General features: G+C 38.3%; 2 protein-coding genes across 4 annotated transcripts in view; one reads left to right on the top strand and one right to left on the bottom strand.

The window, feature by feature from the left end:
- Trim9 (E3 ubiquitin-protein ligase Trim9) overlaps positions 1-21,112 on the top strand; it is a 341,298-nt gene that overhangs the window by 58,467 nt on the left and 261,719 nt on the right. For 2 of the 3 annotated variants that reach the window (XM_089836500.1, XM_089836492.1), the window contains one exon: positions 19,380-20,802. In XM_089836500.1, coding sequence (XP_089692626.1) covers positions 19,750-20,802 — 1,053 coding nt within the window. In that variant the 5' untranslated portion in view covers positions 19,380-19,749. Of the gene's footprint in view, positions 1-18,339; positions 18,355-19,379; positions 20,803-21,112 lie in introns of those variants that run through there. The other variant, XM_089836508.1, reaches the window with a different exon arrangement.
- Positions 12,952-14,562, bottom strand: LOC149717202 (uncharacterized). Its single transcript, XM_089834532.1, has 2 exons — positions 14,224-14,562; positions 12,952-13,818 (listed from the first exon to the last, which is right to left on the bottom strand). The coding sequence occupies exons 1-2, from the start codon at positions 14,388-14,390 to the stop codon at positions 13,608-13,610; spliced, it is 378 nt and encodes a 125-aa protein (XP_089690658.1). The 5' UTR covers positions 14,391-14,562; the 3' UTR covers positions 12,952-13,607.

Here is a 21,112-nt window from a genome sequence, read left to right as displayed (position 1 = left end):
AGAATTGATGTAAACTGTAGTTGAAATATATTCATGTGCGACCCGCGGCACTGAATGGTCTCTAACCATTGTTTGAAACTAGAGAGAGAAATAGTGAGCAGCATTAATCATGTCCTGAGCTATGAGACTGTTGACTGAAGTACACTAGACATTACATCATTTTTCATAACCACGAGTAAAAATCTAACTGTCCCTACTTAATTTTCCGCCATTGTTTTAAAACGTATCCACTGCGAAGCATGCCGGGCACAAATGAGGGAATGTCATACACGTACTCTCTCAAAAGTGATTAATGTAATGATAAAATGTTTTGGGGGAATGGAATTGTGCCCGAAAACCCGAGATAAGTAAATTTTTGAAATTGATTACCTGTAAAATAAGTTATTTCAACGGAAAACGGTAATGGAACGTTGTTTTTTCTTAAGCATGCCTTTAAGTTTCAATTAAAAAGAAAAGTTAATATCTGATCCTTCAGTCAAGTGATAACCTCAGTCTTATCGATACTTTTTAGGACTTGATTCTAATCAAGACATTTTTGATTAATGTTTATTTGATATTCACTTATGAGTTTCTATACAATTCATCCCACTGTTACGAAACTTTGAGTTGTTTCACGCAAGTCCATCAAGGTTTTACAAGTCCTTGGGTTCGCTTACTCTATATATAGCTTGGGGAGGAGGCGAACCCCTAACCATTAGGCCTCTAAAGATCGTCCTATTCCAGATGCGTAACATTTTATCTTTATGAATAACCCTTAATAAAGCATTGTTTAATTGAAATTGAAAGTTATAAAAATTTGCTTCTTAGAAAAAATCAACTTCATGCACATATTTGATTGGGCGTTGTTCCAAAGAGTATTTAGTGATTAGTGTCTTCATGGATAGGAAACCTCCCGGTTTCTACTCATTTAAAAATTCCGGGAAACGCTGGGTAGCTTAGCTAGTCTACAATATTAAAGACGATACCAACAATTAAATGAATTCGAGGTTGGTACGTAAAACTATATGGGATGAAGTAAATATTACAACCAGAGGGGTATCGTCCAACCAAGGATTATTTAAAATGTCTAAGGATAAAACGCAGAGAAGGAAATATCGAAGGTAGATGTTCCAAACGGTACCTAGCGGGCACAATCGGCAAACCGGAAAGCCAATATTTTGAAGCGTCAACACGTGACCGGGTTCTTGAAAGTTTTGTCGCTCTCTGTCTGCTCTAGCAGATCTACCAAAACCTAAGCCTTGCCTATTAAACTAAATTAATGTAAACTCACCTCGTATATTCTTGCACTGAATGTTTGCTTTAGTCAAGGATTATTGCTTTAATCTATTATTAAAATTAAATTATGCCTTTTAGTAACTAACCTTTAGTAACTAAAAAAAAAAAAAATTAACTACCTATTTTTTACTGTGATATGACAATGTGATATGCGATAATGTGATATAAACGTGTTTTGTATGTAGGGAGCTGTATGGCTGACTCAGCCCTAGCTCGACTTTTATTAAAGGAACAAAAAAAAAAAAAAAAAAAAAAAAAAAACCTCATTCTTGAATCTTGAACTAAATGTTCTTAACGACCGTTGACAATTCGAAAAAGAACTCTATACAGCAAGCTTTCGCGAAAATAAGATAGGTGGCGCCATATTTATATTTCTTTTCCGTTTGACGCACCAAAACAGCAGGTGGAGAAGAGGGGGATGGGTTAAAATTTCGGAACAACTAGAGAACATTCCCTTACTATAGACAATGCCGACTCAATTTATAAAGGCCCATGCATGGTGCCTCGGGAGTAGGGGACCGGACCTTTTATCGGCCGCCTCTCCCAGGAGCTAGGTGGCGCTTTCTGTTGTATAAATATTTGAATGAATTTAAAGTTCGCGCCAAAGATATTTTGGCGCCAAAATGCATGATACCTAAAATATCCGTTTTTACTAGCATAATTTTTAAAATTAAGAGGAAATACGACTATATGATGATAAGAAAAAAAATTTTACCCTAGAAATTAACATATATCATTACAAAAATTATAATATCTTATTAATGACCAGAATTAACATTTTGTAACAAAGCGGTATTATTGCAATGAAAAATATCACACTCTTCCCCATTAGTCTACATTCTTTAAACTTTATAAATCCCGTCCCTAATTATATTTCATAATATAGGAAACTTAAACATAAACTAGTTAAATTTATTAATTTACATTATTTACTAGCCTTGCGAAAATTATTTCCTCCACATCAAAAACAGTGGAGAACTCCGTTTCCGAAGAGTCCCTTTTTAACAGTCGTATACTCAAAGAGCAGGGAATTATTTCCCTCCTCTTTGGTATACTCCCCCCCTCTCAACCGCATAGCCGTAGTTTCCCTCACTCTTATTGGCTCTTACACGGCGCGAAAACATTTTGAATCCTCTGTATCGAAGAGCGCCAAGTCGCTGTGCGGCACTTTTTGGCGAATTCGAAAAAGCGAAAATAAATTAAAAAACCGAGGCATGCATGGGCCTTTATAAATTGAGTCGGCATTGCTATAGAAATCTGTGTGTGCGTTTTATCCTTAGACATTTTAAATAATCCTTGGTCCAACTGTCTTCTTCATGTTCAGCTTGTACCACGTGACGGGTCCCCGTCTTAGCTCCATCTCAATGAAGCCTAACACGCGTACGCTCCTGTTGATATCCACTTTAATTTTGTTAGTGAATATTCATTATTGTCTTTCATTTTGAAAAAACCAAAACTAAACGACGAGTTTTTCCTTTAAAGGGAGGGTGAAGGGGAAAATCAAGTGATTTTTTTATCGATTCTTCTTCTAATTATAAGACCAGTCTGCACAGTGAAACATTCAGAAAATATCTCCGAATGATTTTAAAATTCCAATTAGTTTCCGATTTTAAGATTAATTTGAAGTATCCCCCTCCGACCAATCACGTAACGTCCTGTCTTTTTATTTATAAAATTCTCGTGGCACGTTCCGTGTCGAATGAAATTTATCGCGAGATTTGATAAAATTTGCGCGCGATGTGACAATCGTGGCGCGAGACATGGAGCGTGCCACGAAAAGTTTGTTGATAAAAAGGCAGAGCGTTACGCGATTGGTCGAAGTGGGATACTTCAAATTATTCTTGAAATCGGAACCTAATTTGAATTTTAAAATCATTCGGAGATATTTCCTGAATGTTTCACTGTGCAGACTGGTCTTATAATTAGAAGAAGAATCGATAAAAAATCACTTGATTTTCCTCTTCACCCTCCCTTTAATTGATAAGATACGATGAACTGAAAACGAATTCTAGGAAATGTTTATTATATGAAAGAGTTGCGCGTATCATTAAATATTATATAAAAAAGGACTTGGTTTGCCCAAGCCTAAAAAACAAAACGATAAGAGTTTTTTCCAGTTGACTGAAGCGCGGATATTTTATTTTTCCATCTAATTTTAAAGACAATCCGTATTTTACTACTCTTTAGAATTTAATTCAATCTCCTGATTTTACTGGTAATGGATTTATTTCCTATAAATTAATTGAAATAAAAAATTACTTGTCTCAGATTTTTCAACAACAATTCCATTTTCGTAAAATTTTGTCATGAAAAATCTGAGATAAGTAATTTTTTATTTCAATAAATTTATAGGAAATAAATCCATTACCAGTAAAATCAGGAGATTGAATTAAATTCTAAAGAGTAGTAAAATACGGATTGTCTTTAAAATTATATAGAAAAACAAGACGGCCCAAGGGCTCGTAATAGTAGCCACATCATACGAGTGAATAGCCCCTCTATTCCCTACCCTAATGAGTGGATAACCCCTCTATACCATACCCTAATGAGTGGATAACCCCTCTACACCATACCATAATGAGAGAATAGCGCTATCTTTTACAATGCTTAAATGATTTAGATTTACCGTACATAAAAATCAGAGTGAATAGCCCCTCGATGCCCTGCCCTAAACAGTGATAACCGTAATACCGGTAGAGGCAGAGCGGAGCCTCAGCCAGTCAAGGCCGGCGCCCGCGGGAAGGGGAAATATAACAAGATATACTTTTCTTTCCATTTAGCTTTAAAATTTTTTAGATTATTAATGGTTATTTTAAGAATTAAAGTCGCCACTTCCACTTTAATGAAGTCTGGTGGAGTATACGACCCCAAAGATACAAATTCAGAAGTATCCGACCCTAAAGATACAAATTCAGAAGTATCCGACCCTAAAGATACAAATTCAGAAGTATCCGACCCTAAAAATACAAATTCAGAAGCATCCGACCCCAAAGATACAAATTCAGAAGCATCCGACCCCAAAGATACCAATTCAGAAGTATCCGACCCGAAAGATACCAATTCGGAAGTATCCGACCCGAAAGATACAAATTCGGAAGTATCCGACCCGAAAGATACAAATTCGGAAGTATCCGACCCGAAAGATACAAATTCGGAAGTATCCGACCCGAAAGATACAAATTCGAAAGTATCCCACCCGAATGATACCAATGCAGAAACCCCAAAGATACCAATTCAGAAGTATCCGACCCGAAAGATACAAATTCGGAAGTATCCGACACGAAAGATACAAATTCGAAAGTATCCGACCCGAAAGATACAAATTCGAAAGTATCCGACCCGAAAGATACAAACTCGAAAGTATCCCACCCGAAAGATACCAATGCAGAAACCCCAAAGATACCAATTCAGAAGTATCCGACTCGAAAGATACCAATTCGAAAGTATCCGACCCGAAAGATACAAATTCGGAAGTATCCGACCCGAAAGATACAAATGCAGAAACCCCAAAGATACAAATTCAGAAACCCCAAAGATACAAATTCAGAAACCCCAAAGATACAAATTCAGAAACCCCAAAGATACAAATTCAGAAACCCCAAAGATACAAATTCAGAAACCCCAAAGATACAAATTCAGAAACCCCAAAGATACAAATTCAGAAGTATCCGACCCTAAAGATACGGAAGTATCCGACCCGAAAGATACAAATTCGAAAGTATCCGACCCGAAAGATACAAATTCGGAAGTATCCGACCCGAAAGATACAAATTCAGAAACCCCAAAGATACAAATTCAGAAACCCCAAAGATACAAATTCAGAAACCCCAAAGATACAAATTCAGAAACCCCAAAGATACAAATTCAGAAGTATCCGACCCGAAAGATACAAATTCGAAAGTATCCCACCCGAAAGATACCAATGCAGAAACCCCAAAGATACCAATTCAGAAGTATCCGACTCGAAAGATACCAATTCAGAAGTATCCGACTCGAAAGATACCAATTCAGAAGTATAAGACTCGAAAGATACCAATTCGGAAGTATCCGACCCGAAAGATACAAATTCGGAAGTATCCGACCCGAAAGATACAAATTCGAAAGTATCCCACCCGAAAGATACCAATTCAGAAGTATCCGACTCGAAAGATACCAATTCAGAAGTATAAGACTCGAAAGATACCAATTCGGAAGTATCCGACCCGAAAGATACAAATTCGAAAGTATCCCACCCGAAAGATACCAATTCAGAAGTATCCGACTCGAAAGATACCAATTCAGAAGTATAAGACTCGAAAGATACAAATTCGGAAGTATCCGACCCGAAAGATACAAATTCGAAAGTATCCGACCCGAAAGATACAAATGCAGAAACCCCAAAGATACAAATTCAGAAACCCCAAAGACACAAATTCAGTATCCGACCCCAAAAATACCATAAGTATCCGACCCCAGAAATAAATAAGGCCCTCCCTCATTCCCGACCCTTTAGAGATAAATTAAAGGAAGAAAGCTCGCTGTTATTGTCAAGCCTTCGTGGTATAGTGGTTAGAGTGTCTTACTGCTGCGTGAACGACCCGGGTTCGAATCCCGGCTGCGACCAAAAAATATTTTAATTAAAATAAAATCTCTAACAGAGCTCAGCTACCCCTATTGGCGGGTTTAGGTACTATCGAGTTCCTTTTAAGCTAAAATATAACGATAACGATAGCGAAAACTCCGGCCACTACTGTTACTACTACTACGGCTCGGGTCAAACTAAGAGCCTCATCGTATACTACGATGTGGCTAATAAAATATCCGCGCTTCAGTCAACTGGAAAAAACTCGTTATCGTTTTGTTTTTTAGGCTTGGGCAAACCAAGTCCTTTTTTATTAATCTATATCTATATAGATCAAAGTCCTGACTGACTGATTGACTGACTGACTGACAGACTGACTGATAATCAACGCCCAGCCAAAACCGCTTGCCCTAGAAGGCTGAAAATTTGCAGGAACGTTACTCATAAGAGTCATAAGTAGTAGGCGCGTACTAAGAAAGATTTTTCTAATCCGCCGCCATCTTAAAAAATGGCGCCCAGAAATGTAAAAAATTCTTTTCTATGCAACAAAGTCCACGCGTTTCAACCGATTTCGCAAATATTTAGTACACTGGTTTTCTTTAACCTATAGACGGGCTGAATGGTCTTTCGGGTTCAATTTGTCGCCACCTTTTTAAATGGCGGCCAAAAACTTAAAAACCCTTCTTTATGGAATAATGCCCGCGTGAAAAGTAATAAAAAAATGTTCCCACGGGCTGACGGGCAACGCCGAGTGCCTTCGGTCTTAGGGTGCTACAAAAATATTAGTCATCAGTAAAAATCTGCCCATTCTTTATATCATTTTGATGGAAGTTCTTAGTACACGTGAGCGACGCCGCGGGTAACAGCTAGTCTATTATAAAACAATTTTTTGCCTGATATGCGAAATTTTTCACTTCTAGGACGAGGTTCAAAATGGTTCTACACTTCTACTAATTCTTATAAGATAGGCTCATAATTCGTTTTAGAACCCGAGCTTTATAGTCAACTTCAAAACCAACATCCTGCCACGATTTTTGAACTATCAAAGCCGTATCTTTTACAGTCCACTTTACGATTGCAAATCCATAACATTGCGTTCACTGCCCTTGTACGTTTACAGTGAGTGGCACCGTGGCCAGTTATTTTAATTAAAATACCTAGGCCACAGGTCCAGTTTTAAAAAATCCTTATTTCCAACACTGATCCATCTATCCTTCAAGCTTTTACAATCACCATAAGGAAATCATCTCTCCTATATAATAGATTGATTGAAAGTTAGGCGCAAAAATCTCTATTTATCTTCATAGCTACTTAGAGCATCAGGGATTAAATAATCTTATACCTAGTTTGTCCGTTATAAAGTTCATAAAGAAGATACCTGAACACGGATAGGACAGTGTGAACACTTTTACAGGTGTATATAGTACCAAATTCTAACCCCTAAAAACCCCGACTACGTTTTACATCCTGGGTACCTTGGCCAGGGGGGGGGGAGTGAAACACCCGTACGAACCAAATGTATACGTGTTTTATCAAAATTCAGTATTTTCTTACTTCCACCAAGGAAGCTTGGTAGTGTTTTGATATTTCGTCGTCCATTATGCAATGCGGATTATTTTACCTACTTTAATTTCGGTCAGTTTGAATCTTATTGGTAGTTTTACCCAAATTCTTTAAAGATAATGTGGTACAACGTCGATATAAGTGCTCCTTTTCAAATAGACGCGATGTACAATTCTACATATTGTTGAAGAACCTTTTTGGGTGCGGTCGTTATAGAAAATGGCGAAACCCATTTGGAAAATTTTTACGAAGTTTCTCCAACTTTTTCCTGGCACGAGTGGAAAAGGTTGCGTGTTTAGATAGTTTTCAAACTTCTTGAGAAGTGTTAACGTGCTAGATTCCATTCTACAGCTTAATTATTAAATCAATCGTGGTCAGGTTGTGGTTGGTGAATTTTTGATGGTGTTACAGCGATTGGAAAGTGTCTTTTATGCTTTTGAAAATAGTTCTTACAACTTTAAGAATAATTAAGAAAAAAGACCATTGTTAGTGAAATATTTTTTTATTGAAGGAAACGCAAATATTTCAATTGTTGTAAATCCCATGTTCTTACTTTCATCTCAATTGGGCCCAATAAACACGCTCGTTCATTATTGATGGACCTTTCAAAAACATCCTGTGTATATATATATACAGTGTAACCATGGACCTGATAAACTTGTTTTACGACAGTCCCAACTCACCAAAGCCGCTGTAAACTCATATGTCATAATAGCTCCGATGTATTCTTTCGCAATATACGAGATCGAAGATGGTAGCAAATCTTGCCTTAAATTATTTCTAGCCAGACTGGTTTTTCGTGTACCCTCCACAGACTACATACCATGCTCCTTTAAGCTAGTCTAGTTATTATATAACCACACTTAGCTAAAACAGAACAAAGAGAATATATCAAGAGGAGCAGAAAGTCTAGCCTTTCCCATGGCTTTTGAAAAGCCCGGCCACGGTTTTGGAGGAAGTAGATCCGGTTTTGGTTGATTGGCTAAGCAACGACGCCTTTTATTGGTTAAATTATGTCGGCTGCTTAATTTTTGTGGTGGCAAAGGGTTGATCTCCGTACAAAAGGTAATTTTTAAGTAGACGACAAGGTCACGTGAACAACCGGAACTAGTTCCTACAAATTCAGAGCCGGTCCCTATTTACAAAGTTTCTCCTCCTCTTGGTATATTCTCTTTGAACAGAATAAGAAACAGGTGATCTGAAGACTTTTTGACAAATATTTTGACAAAGCCAATAAAGTTTTCAACAGAATCTCATTAATCTTGTTCGGCGTTAATAGCAAATTAGCTGATTTTTAGCAGCCGCGATTTCTGCCCGAACAATATGTAAAGTCATATCCTCTATCAAAACGAAGAAATTAGCTTCTTGGGGATAAACGTTGCGTGATACTCTTTAAAACCCGAAAAAATTGTTAGTTTATGTTTAAGGTGTCACCATGTTATCTTTCAAGGTGCATCTTGAATAGCATGTGCACGTATATTTCGAGTACGAGAGTGATCAAGGAGACTGTGAAGCCAATGAGACAAATACAGAAAATGACCATGAAAGCGGATGCGTTGATAGCGACGAATATATCCGGTGTTTCGGTTTTCTGACAAGGATGCAATTCGGTTTGAAAATACGGGTTCCGGTCCTCGAAGCAATTACCCTCGCTCAGTTGGCGCATTCTAAACAATAGAAAGAGCAATATTTTTACCATTTGTCCTGTTTTTCGAAAACCCGGGCCATTTGAGTTGATCAACTCGCCTTTTGTTGATGGACTTAATTAGAGTTCGTGAAATGTTTTTCTTGAAAAACATTGTCATTAAGCTTAAACTAATTGTTTTGCCTGATTTCATTTTGCACTTTTTGGTCATGGCATATCTGGCCTTGATGACTTCCCAGTTGTAACGGCTGATAAAGTAAAAGAATTTGCTCCGATTTTCGATTTCCCATTGAATGTCTGGACTGTTCTCTATGGTACTCAAAGTTTTGAAACTTGAACCTGGATCTTCATCCGCTCTTTTGAATAACTCCGCGTATGCCCGGTTATTTAGGCCCCTTTTCTAAAGAAAAATTTAAACATTAGGGGTCTCTACAAAGGTGCTGTCGTGCCTAAAGGAAATGCTTCAACAATGGAATCAAAGTATAGCAAAACCTGCACTTGTGTTCTGTGAAAATTTAAAGGCATTTGAAATGAATATCACAAACATAAAGTTCGTACGGGGTACGGGGGGGGTCGGGTTGGGGTCAAGTTATCCCCCAAAAAAAGTCTGGGTAAAGGAGACCCTATTTGAGATGAATTTGACTTTTTTTTTTTTTTTGGAACAGGTATAAAAAATGTCAAAAGTATCAAAATCTAACCCCGAATAAAACCCTGGTTATGTTTTACGTCTTAGGTACAGGGGTAGGGGCGGGGTCCCCGTACGAGCACTACACAAATATATATCAAATCAGAAGTATATAATACTTCTCTTCGAGAGAAGTGTACCACAAAGCTGGGTGAGTGTAACGTCACTCTTCCCAACATCGGAACACTTAGAGCAAGGTTACTAAACCGAATCACATACACGATAAATAGTTCCCTCATCATTACTCTATTAGCGTTTAAATATTTGGCAAGACGCGCTTGCGCATTTTGTCCCACGTCAAGACGCGGTTTGTGGGATGATTGCTGGGGATCTAGTGCCAAACAACTATTGAATTCACCTTACGGTGCGATGCCCATTTGTAGTTTGATGAGCGAGAAAGCAAACTAAAAGGGGGAGCCTGGGAAGAATGACGTTACATAACTAAAGCATTAAGAGGATACAGAGTGTCATCCTTCTTCTATTATCCCCTTCTGATCAAATGTATTTCCTAATATTATGAGCATGTTAGCGCGATAGCCAAGAGCACGATTGTGATGTACGTTGACTCGCACGCTATGCACCATGTTGTAAATTCATAAACGCTTCCATAGCATACTGACTCGAATGGATTTGACGTAGTGGGCGCCTTTGAAGAGTAAAGGCTTTGCATTGGGAAAGTGAAAAATGTCTTCCATGGTATCGAAGGGAAGGAGTTCCGTTTTGCTCGAAAATTGTGACGTCATTTCCGATGATACGAACAACAACAAAATAAATAACGACAGGCTCCAAAAAACAGAAAGGAAACGAGCAACTCCCGAACATTTGACACTTTGCGGACCTTTAAGAGCGAACTCGATTAAGATTATTATGACGTGTAGCGAGCGTAGTGTCCTGCCGGTACGTAGAATACCGGATACGTCACTTTATGAAAGGATTCTTACTTGTCCCCAGTAGGCATTGCAACAGATACATAAAGGGTATTTCCGAGTTCGCTCTGACGTAGGAGTTGAGTTTGCCCGTTATATAAATTAGCACAGCCAATCCCACAACCACTACGCTTATCTATGGTAGATGTAAGAAGTTTTGGTACAGTGTCAGTCAAGATATTTAAATTGTAGTTAGTGGTGCGATAGTGTCATTACCCATTTATCGACAACAGAAAAAATATGGTTTTCATTTGTTTGGCGTGTTCCAAATAATATACTGAAGTTTTCAATTAAAATTGGATAAGATGTAGCGAAGTCTTTGAAATTATCATTGAACAGTACCAGCGGAATTAAAGAAAAATCGAACTCCTGTAAATTGTGAAACCATGAATTTGATTATTAACAGCGTCGTCAAAACAACATTACAAGCCCCCGAAAATCGCAGTGTAATACTTGGCCCCATATTGAAATAAATACCTAATAATGTAGTCATAGGGCCCCAATAACTTAATAAGGCCCTGGGCTAGTGCCTAGTCTACGTAATTATTGTTTGAGTTGGTCAGAAATTTCCGCTCAAAATGCACGCTATTTCTAATCTATCGTAATCGGTGTATAATTGATATACTGTATAATGGCGCAAACTGACAATCTATTTTCTATCTTGGTCGCATTGTTTCCAAAAAGTCCTTGTCAGCTAATTTCAAACACAATTTTAAATAAGTGGCGTCTATAGGTCGATTCCGCGTACGCGTGCGCTCTTGAAAGGCATGCCTTCGTTAGTTCAATTAATTTCATTGGCTGAGACACCGGCGTAACGCCGAACACTACCGAAATAATAAACTTATAACACTAGTTACGCCCGGCCAAAAGGAACTTCCATCGGGCTCGGCGTCAAAAACATTCGCTCGAACCCCTTGCAGTGCCGGAGTTTTCCGTCCTGTTTTCGGTAGAGTGGGAATCTAACTTTAGATATGAATCAAAAGCAACGGACATTTCTTTGTAGTGCACTGAAGACTCCAGTCCAAGAATCACCAACTTTTGAGCCCCAATGTTGTTCTTTCGTCGGAATCAAAGTAACGCTAGAAAAGACGATCACAATCACATCCTCCGAATTCCATCCACTGACAAAATGATTTATTCTTACTTGAAATTATCAAGCCTACGTAGTACATCCAGGAATTTAATCATGTAGCCAGTTGTCTCTCCCTGATCATTCTCAAAAACATATGGTGGTAACTGGTAATAATAATGTGTTATATATGTATTCTAGAGTTCGTACGGGGTCAAGGTATCCCCGAAAAAAACAAGTCGGGGTCGTGATTGGGGGTCCCATATAACTTTAAGAATTGTAGAAAAATTATAAAAAATCTGAAAGTTTCTTGGCGTATTTATTAATAAGGAGGTTCATTATATACCTTTGCTAGTATTAACCTTTAAAAAACACGCTAAATTCCGATGTGTACGCAAGGTGATTCCCATGAAAGGCCAAATATTGCCGTTATAATAGAAGGGGGAGGGACGCCGGTCCGCGACAATTATAATGGTGAACTTTGGTCTCTATTACTGTATATTCTGTTTAATCGTTACCTCTCTGCTTTTTATAAAGTAGAATTTATTTCAGACGATAGTTTTTGGAACAGGTCAAAAATTAGTTTGCTACTTTCCTTGTACCAAAATCTAACCCCGAAATAGCCCCGACTACATTTTTACATATTGGATACCGAGGTCGGGGGAGAAAATTCCGTACGAACACTAATGTTTTGATATTTTATCAAAATGTTGTATTCTCTTACTTTCATCATGGGAACTTGGTAGTGCTTTGATATTTCGTCATCCATTATGCAATCCGAGTTATTTTACCTACTTCATTTTCGGTCGGTATCAATCGCAGAGGTAGTTTTATCAAAATTCCGTAAAGATAATGTAATTCAACATCGATAAGCGCTTCTTTTCAAAATAGACGTGATGTATGTATTCTACAAATGGTTGAAGAACACTTTTGGGTGCGGTCGTTATAGAAAATGGCGAAACCCATTTTTAAAATTTACTGACTTGAGCCAATTTTCTCCTACAAATACTTGGCATGAGTGAATAAGGTTGCGTGTTTGGATAATTTTCCAACTTCTCGTGCTAGATTTCATTCCACACACTTATTATTAAATCAATCGAGGTTAGGTTGTGGTTAGGTTAATGTCTTGGAAAGGGTCTTTTATGCTTTTGAAAATATTTCTTACAACTTTAAGAATAATTATGAAAAAAGACCATTTTTAGTGAAACATTTTTTATTGAAGGTAACGCAAATATTTCAATTTGTCATCGCCCCCTCTGCAAATTATAATATTTCCGTAATTATCTGTTTTCTTTCGTCGTTTGAAATATTTAATTTCCGAACTTGGGAACACTAAGAAGAAACTGGAGAAATTTGGTTAAATGTAGACGTGCTACAGGGTCTATCGGGTATAAAAAAAGTATCCTATTCGTTAATCCAAGTCGTAATCTAGCTGCATGCCAAATTTCGCCCAAATCCGTACAGCCGTTAAAGCGGGATTGAGTAACAAACATCCCTACTCACAATTTTCACGTTTATGATGTTACTATAGGATTTGATGTCCTTTCAGCAAGTGAAGGGCCTTTGCTAAAGGCCCTTTCAGACGGTAGAACTTTTTGACCCATTTGATGAGTCAATTTGAGTTGAGTAAACTAGTTGGGTCGTGTGAACAGAAGTTGGACTGGTTGCATCACCAAATTGTAAATTGATCACTGACCAATTTTTGCTGACTCAACGTTTTGAGTCAAAAGTTGTATCGTCTGAAAAGACCTTTGTAAACTAAGGCTAAGGGATTTTGTTCTTACCCACTTTCTCATCCTCGTTTGTTTATGGAATATATTTGAACAGAAATAACCACCCACAATTCTACACAATTTATTATAACCTCGTAGATAAACATGAATTCATGAACGCTTGTTCACGCATATTTCGAGTATGAGAGTGATCAAGGAGGCCAAGAAGCCCAAGAGGCAGACGCGGAAAATCACCGTGAAAGCGTGAACGTTGATGACAACGAATGCATCCGGTGTTTCTGTTCTTTGACAGGGATGCAATTCGTTTTTCAAAAACGGGTTCCGATCCTCGAAGCAATCGCCTTCAATCACTTGACGCAACCTAAAATCAAAAGTAGAAACTTGTCTTACATGGATCTTAAACGAATAATAAGGTCTGTTATAAATTAAGGGGGATGTTCTTTGGGCGATTTTGAGTCGAAAATTTTCCGTGACCGTTTCGAGTTATGATTTGAGTGTTTTAGGATGACCCCTTAATTAAATTAGAAATCATTGTCTTTCAGTTTTTTAATTAAAAGGGGTCATTGGTAAAACACTTCAATATTAACTTGAAAACGGTGGCCCGAACGGCAAAATGTCGTAGAAAATTTTTGACTTAAAATCGCCCAATTTATGTCAGACTTATCAAAAACACCCTGTATAATTTCCCATCCACTGGTACAGGCAAAATCAATGTACACTTTTTTTTGTTGTAATATCCAATTTGATATTGAATGAATCCACTCACCTTTTGTTGACTGTGTTGACAAGAGCTCGCGAAATGTTCTTCTTGAAAACCATCGTAGCAAAGGATATCCTTATTGTTTTCCCAAGTTTCATTTTGCAATTACCGGACTTGGCATACGTGGCCTTGATAAATTCCCAGTTCAAAACGTCGCTCAGGTAAACGAACATGTTTCGATTTTCGATTTCCGAGTGAATGTTGGAATCATTCCAGACTCTATTCCATATTCGTATACACGAATCCGGGTCTGCATCGGCTCGCTTTATTACCTCCGCGTACGCAAGGTTACTCTGTGCACTTTTCTAAAAAACAATCAAATAACAGAATACTCTTTAATGAACATGTCAAACCCTCGCCCTAGAACATCGAAAACGTGGTCAATTTTGCAAAAAATATTATCAGCTTTCCATGATTTTAGCGAAAATTTAAAGACTTTGCGTGATTCAATTAAAAATCAGGCTTTTTCCCAAAAAGCCCGGTGGTTACTTGTAACCGGTTTGGTTAAAACTAGCAGCAAAATTATGGCACACATAATACGAATTTTGAGTAATTTTACTGTATTAAAAATGTCACACCTATAATGCCGAGTCTGCCACTGCGTTTTACGCTATAAATAACGATCTAGGATCTGATTTCACGAGTATTACAGCGAAATTGCACTCAAAAAGTTCGTCAAAACACTTCAATGGAACAGTAAGGTACAATTTTTTGTTCTGACCCGAATTAATTTAACGTATGCGGTGCCTTTGAACAACAAAGGCTTTGCATTTGGAAAGTGAAAAACGTCCTCCATGGTATCGAAGGGAAGGAGTTCGGTTTTGCTCGTAAACTGTGACGTCATTTCCGATGATAGGAACACCCACAAAATGAATGACGACAAACTCCACAAAACAGCGAGGAAACGAGCGACTCCCGAACACTTTACGCTTTGCGGATCTACAAGAGTAAACTTTAATGAGTTAAAGGTTTTCATATTGTTCTCGCTTGGCGACGACTCCGGTACGCCACAGACTCCAAAGAAATACAATGGACGCTTTGGTACTCGTCGCTAGACGCAGCTCCTTTTTTGAGGAATCTTACTTGTCCCCAGAAGGCATTGCAACAGAAACATCAAGGGTAGTTTTGATTTAGCTTTACTGTAGACAGAGTTCAGTTTCACCGTGAAACAAACTAGTAGAGCCATGGCCACAAACAGTATAGCAATCTATATTAAGTATAATTATAGGTAACCTTGTTTGTGAAGATATATGATCAGTAACAACCGCTGTAGAATCTTACCCATTTGCCAACAACAGAGAAAATATCGTTTTCGTTTGTACTATGTGTTCCGAATAATATACGCCACCTCAAAATCCGGAATGGATGAGAAGTAGCGAAGTCATTGAACATTTCATTGTACATTGGAGCTGGAATTAAGGAGAAATCCGCTTCCTGCAAGTTAAAAAATATGAATATTAAGAGTCAAGTTCAACATTATTATTGTTGAATTTGGGTAATTTGTTGGCAAAATCTATTTGATGTTTTGGGTAATATCCGGAGCTTACGTTTCTTTGGAGTGTACCGAAGACTTCAGTCCAGGATTCGCCATCTTTTAATCCCCAGGGTTTTTCTTTACTCGGCAACAAAGTAACACTGGAAAACGTTATTTGAATCGTTTTGTAACATAACCTGAATTCCGCCAATGACAATAATGTTTCTTACTTCGTATTATCAAATCGTTTAAGGACATCTAGGAATTTAATCATGAAGCCAGTTGTCTCGTCTTCCTCATTATCAAAAACATATGGTGACCACTGGTATCAATTACAATGTGTGGCTGAATTATTATTTTGTTTGAGTCACATAATTGTGGACGACTTCGTCCGAAATGTATTTCGGCTCTTGTAAATTTAAAGGCTTTTCTTACTTTAATCAGGGGAACTCGGTAGTGTTCTTTAGTCACTGCGTCCATCTGTACCAATCTGTATTCTTTAAACCCAAGTTTTCGGTCGATATCAGACTTGTAAATAATTTTGCAAATTCCTCAACTTCTCAAATAGATTCGCGGCTATACTATCCTTAAAGTTATTGAGTATAACTTTTGAGTGTGTTCTTTGCTCTAAAGATGACGAAACCCAACTGAAAAGTATCGTGAAACGCTTTCTTGTGGTGCAGAATTGAATTTTTGATTCGACGAGCGGCGAATGTCGCGTGTCAAAAACGTAATTGTTAAGTTATCAAACAGTATAAGCATGCTGGAGTAAATTCCACCTTGAAATATCATTTTCAGTGAGGGGCTTCAAAAGTCACGCCCAAATTACCTACTGGATACCGCACCTGGACAATTCAGTTGGTCAATATTGATTTTTTCCGTAATAATTCGGTTTTTCTTTCGTCGTTTAAAATAAATATTGTATAAGGTATATCAGAAGTGTATAATACTTCTCTTCGATAGAAGTGTACCATAAAGTGGGGTAACTGTAACATTATTCTTCCCAACATCAGAACGTTTACTAAACGGAGTCACATACGCGATAAATAGTTCCCTCATCATTATTCTATAGAACAATCTCAGTTATGACGTCAGTGTTTCGGTAAAACGTCACGAGATTAACTTTGGCAGTGGGCGGCCATCTTTGGTACCTCTTTGGTTCTATGGGAAAATAGCATGGATGACGTAACACTTAGGCTTCTGAGATAGTTCTATTAGCGCTTAACTATTTGCCAAGGCGCATGCGCTTGTTGATTTTTGTCCCACGTCAAGAAGAGCTTTGTGGATTGATTGTTGAGGATTTAGTGCGAAACAACTATGGAATTCACCCCACGGTGAGATGCCCATCTGAAGTTCGATGAGCAGGACAGGAAACTAAAAGGTGCATGAGCCTGGGAAGAATCATGTTACTTAACTAAAGTATTAAGGGGATACAGAGTGTCACCTTTCTATTATCCCCTTCTGGTTAGATTGAATCATTATGGTTTATTTTTTTCATTCTTCAAACAATGGAACAGTGTTATTTTATTGCGGCGTCAATCTCAATTCTTTTAACCAAGGTTTTATATTGTTTTTGACGGTCAGTATCAGTCCTTGAAATTCCTAACAGATAATTGGCCCTTCTCCCGACTGTACAATCCTTAACGTTGAGTAGAAATAAATTTTGAACGTAGTGTGTCAGATGCCATGGGTTCGAAAAATATCTTCAAATAAATAAATTATAATTATCGAACCACGTTACGAGGTAACTTTCACGTAGCTGATCTTTTATTATTGACTTGAGTGAAACATATTGCATGACCAAATCATTTTGCTAAGTTGGAGTAGTGAAAAACTGCGACGAAGAGATACAATTACCTTAAATATAAACAATGCTTACGTTGAAAACGGTCATATTGCACTTTCTCATGATTTGGCGTTTTGTTGCAAGGGCATTTTCGAACAAGTACTCGGTTAGTCTGGTCCAATTGGTTAATCAGACACAACAGGTCACGTAAAGTTTCAATATGCCGTGGTGTTAGTTGATTGCAGGTTGGGTTGGATTAACTTTTAAATTAATTTATTAAAATTACATATAAAATAAAGCAATTAACATTTTGGAAACTGGGTATTCCTAAGTTTAATATATTTCTTTTAAAAATCAATGAAATAATAATGCTTTAATAAACGAAGTTACATAGCTATTTTGTCCGGAATCCATCTTTTTGGAGGGTTAATTTGAAACTCTTTACATGTTTGCTTTGAATTTGAATATCGCGGCTTAATATTTTTGGTTGACTCTTAACCCGATAGAGGTCGCGAACCAGCGGATGAGTCAGTAACGTATTTTTTTTATCTCTTATTTCCGGGGCTAACCAGGTTTTGGCGGGAAACGAAAGAAGAGTCTGCTTCTATTGTTGAATTTTTGAACTAACTAGTCTTAATAAGTCTTTAAAAGCTGGTCTCGTACTTTATGATGTTTATGATTGCTTTAATTAGAGGTGCAGATGAATTAAATACAAAAGTAGTAAAAGAAGCAAGCGGTGTATTTGACACCATTCCGAATTAGACGTAATGAACATGTAGTTTGATATGGAGTTGCGAATGAAATAGCTTTCCTGCAATGCTCCGGAGTTGTTTTAAATTGTACCGAAAGATTGTTAACTTCGTTTGAATTCATTAGGGTGAGTGTACGTTTCCTCAATCGTTCTCAAAATCTTATATACTGAGACCACGGCAGTGGCATAACCTAAAATTGGCATCAATCTAATGTGATAAATTTGAGTACTCAGTTAAATATTGTTGTATATCCTCGGGATCTTTTCCAATAATCTGAGGATTGGTTATAATGGATTCTCGATGAATCAGTAATGTTTTGCACCTTTTTTATCTCATATGGGAGCCCCCAAAGATAGTTAAAGTGATTCTTAATTAAAGATAGCCTATTTATTTTTAAAAGTTTAATTGGTCCTACCGTCCTGGAATATCTGACGGTTTTAACCGGTCAAAACCATTTTCGTCAGGAAAATCTTTCAAAACTCTCTTACAACATAGGCGTGAGGCATCCTATATCCCAGGTCTGTCCTATTAATATTAACTATATTGAGAGTTTATTTAAAATTAAAATTAATTTATTGACAGTTATATTCTATACGGCTCGCATCTTACTCATTCATAGTACAGATACATTTTTTTCAAAAATAAAAGCAAAGCAAATTAACAGTGGTTAAAACCGGCACTGGGGAAAACCTGCCAAATGCCAACGCTGTTGTAGGCCTAACTTGTTAAGGTTTAAAGTTAGAGCTATTCCACCTTACAATGTCAGCAGGTAGAAAACTAAATCGGAGGGATATTACATCCTTAATTTCGTAAAGAGAACAGTAGTTAAGGTAAAATTAACTCTTAATAACATTCCAAGTACAGTTGGCTATCGCACCTGGATAATTCAGTCGGTCAACGTTGATTTTTTCCAATATAATTATGTTTACCCTTTGAAACCGATATAAAAAATATACGAGTTTCGAGAGAACCAAGATGATCGTATCAACACCAAAATAATTATCGAAATTAGAAATAATTTTCAAGCTTTGACAGTGGTTTATTTTAGAATTTTAAGGCTCTGGAACGGCAAGGATAATTTTACAGTGTTTTTCGTGTCGTTGGTCCTTTAAAAAGCGAATAATAAAACAGTTCATTTTTACTTTCACAGGTGGCGCTACGGTCTCGTTACCGTCCCTCCCTCACCATTCAAGCCGGCAATTGAAGTCAAAAGACGGGCGCTCCTAGTATGACGTCATATTCTCCCACCTCTCCCATCAGGCGCGCCAAAAACTCGTTTCCCGCTATCAACCGGCAGTGTGAGCGTCGATTGTGGCTCTGTACGGTGTTGGTTATTCCTTGTCACAATGGAAGAACGATTACGAAAACCAAGCCAAGGCTATTATTGGATTTGGCGATATTTCGAAGAAGTTGCTTCAAAATTAGAATCGAAGTAGACTCAACTGTAACCAGTGTTTGTGTTTGAAATCGTATTTTAAGAAAATCAACGTCAAATTTGGATTTAAACTCCGCGTGGAAACATGGAAGAGGAACTAAAGTGCCCCTCGTGTAAAAACTTCTACCAAAACGCCGTGTTATTGCCCTGTTATCACTCGTTGTGTTTGCAATGCGCTATACAGCTTCAACAACCAGCGGGGCCTGGTACGGGGAATCCCGGTGTTGTGGCTCCCAATACAGGGGCATCTTCGACAGGTCCGGGCCCACATGTCACTGCCTCGCAACATAGCCAACATTCCGCGGGTCCTAGCAGCGTACCGGTACACGTAAATAACGTTCACGTTACGGTGGTCGCCAGTACAAATAATCCACCCCCACCTCCCGCTGTGGTCCCTCAACATCCAACTGGGCCCGCCAGTACCAGTAGCGCGAGTGGTACGAGTAACGCCGGTGATGAAGCGGCCCTGAGTGACACCCTCAGCGATTGTCCATTAGTGGACGCTGATAAGTTAAGTCTAGTCAGTGAAACGGATTCGGGTGTCGTTTGTAGCAGTCGACCAAACAGTTACGTTGGAACCCCAAACATTCAAGGAATTCTTTTCCCGCCATTACATGTCGCGGCCTTGTCCGTGACGTGCCCAGCTTGTCATAAGACTGTCTACTTAGACGATAATGGCGCGAATAACCTCCCCAAGAACCGGGCATTGCAAAATATCGCTGACAAGTACAGCGAAATTAAACAGGGCACTGTTCAGTGTCAATTGTGCGAAGGTGAGGCGAAAGAAGCCACGATTATGTGCGAACAATGCGAGGTTTATTACTGCGACGCGTGCCGAGAAAGTTGTCACCCTACCCGTGGACCCCTGGCTAAACATTCGTTGGTGCCCTTACCCGTTAAGGCCGCCCAACAACAAAGGCCGGGGGTCAGATCGACCTCGGCCACCGGGGTCATGTTGCCATCGTCCGCCGCGTCAAAACAAACTGGCAGGGAACCCAGATGTTTTGAACACGTCGAGGAAGCTCTCAGCATGTACTGTATGCTGTGTAAAACTGCCGTTTGTTTATTGTGCCTACAAGATGGTCGACACATTAATCATGATGTTCAAGCTCTGGGCTCGATGTGCAAGGCTCAAAAGGTCTGTTTCTATTTTTTTTTTTTATTGTTTTTATTCAATGTCGTGTGGGGTTTTTTGGTCAGGGGGCCGTTTAAAGGGAATTTATTGAAGGTAATGACTCTTGTGACGTCATGCGTGACTCGTCACATGAGGTGATTTTCGTTACCGTTTTACTACGGTGATTTTCGTACTCGACGAAAATGTGAGATTTCTGGTTTATGACATTCTCATTGTATTTTAAGTTTGTGGGGTTATTATGAACTTAAGCAACTACTATCTTTTTATTGACCCTTCGAAAACCATAGGTAAATTGTCACTTTAGGGATCTGTA

The sequence above is a fragment of the Phalangium opilio genome, unplaced genomic scaffold (genome assembly GCF_054372755.1).
Source record: "Phalangium opilio isolate 3A_F unplaced genomic scaffold, DU_Popi_V2 ptg000003l_1, whole genome shotgun sequence".
In the NCBI taxonomy this organism is placed as follows: Eukaryota; Metazoa; Arthropoda; class Arachnida; order Opiliones; family Phalangiidae; genus Phalangium; species Phalangium opilio.
This window is presented reverse-complemented; position numbering and strand designations above follow the sequence as displayed.

Excerpts from the sequence above, each read along its gene's own strand:
- LOC149717202 (XM_089834532.1), bottom strand. The coding sequence starts at position 14,390 with ATGTTCGTTTACCTGAGCGACGTTTTGAACTGGGAATTTATCAAGGCC. Across the intron at positions 13,819-14,223 it reads GTCAACACAGTCAACAAAAG|GTTGCGTCAAGTGATTGAAG; the intron begins GTGAGTGGATTC and ends TTTTGATTTTAG.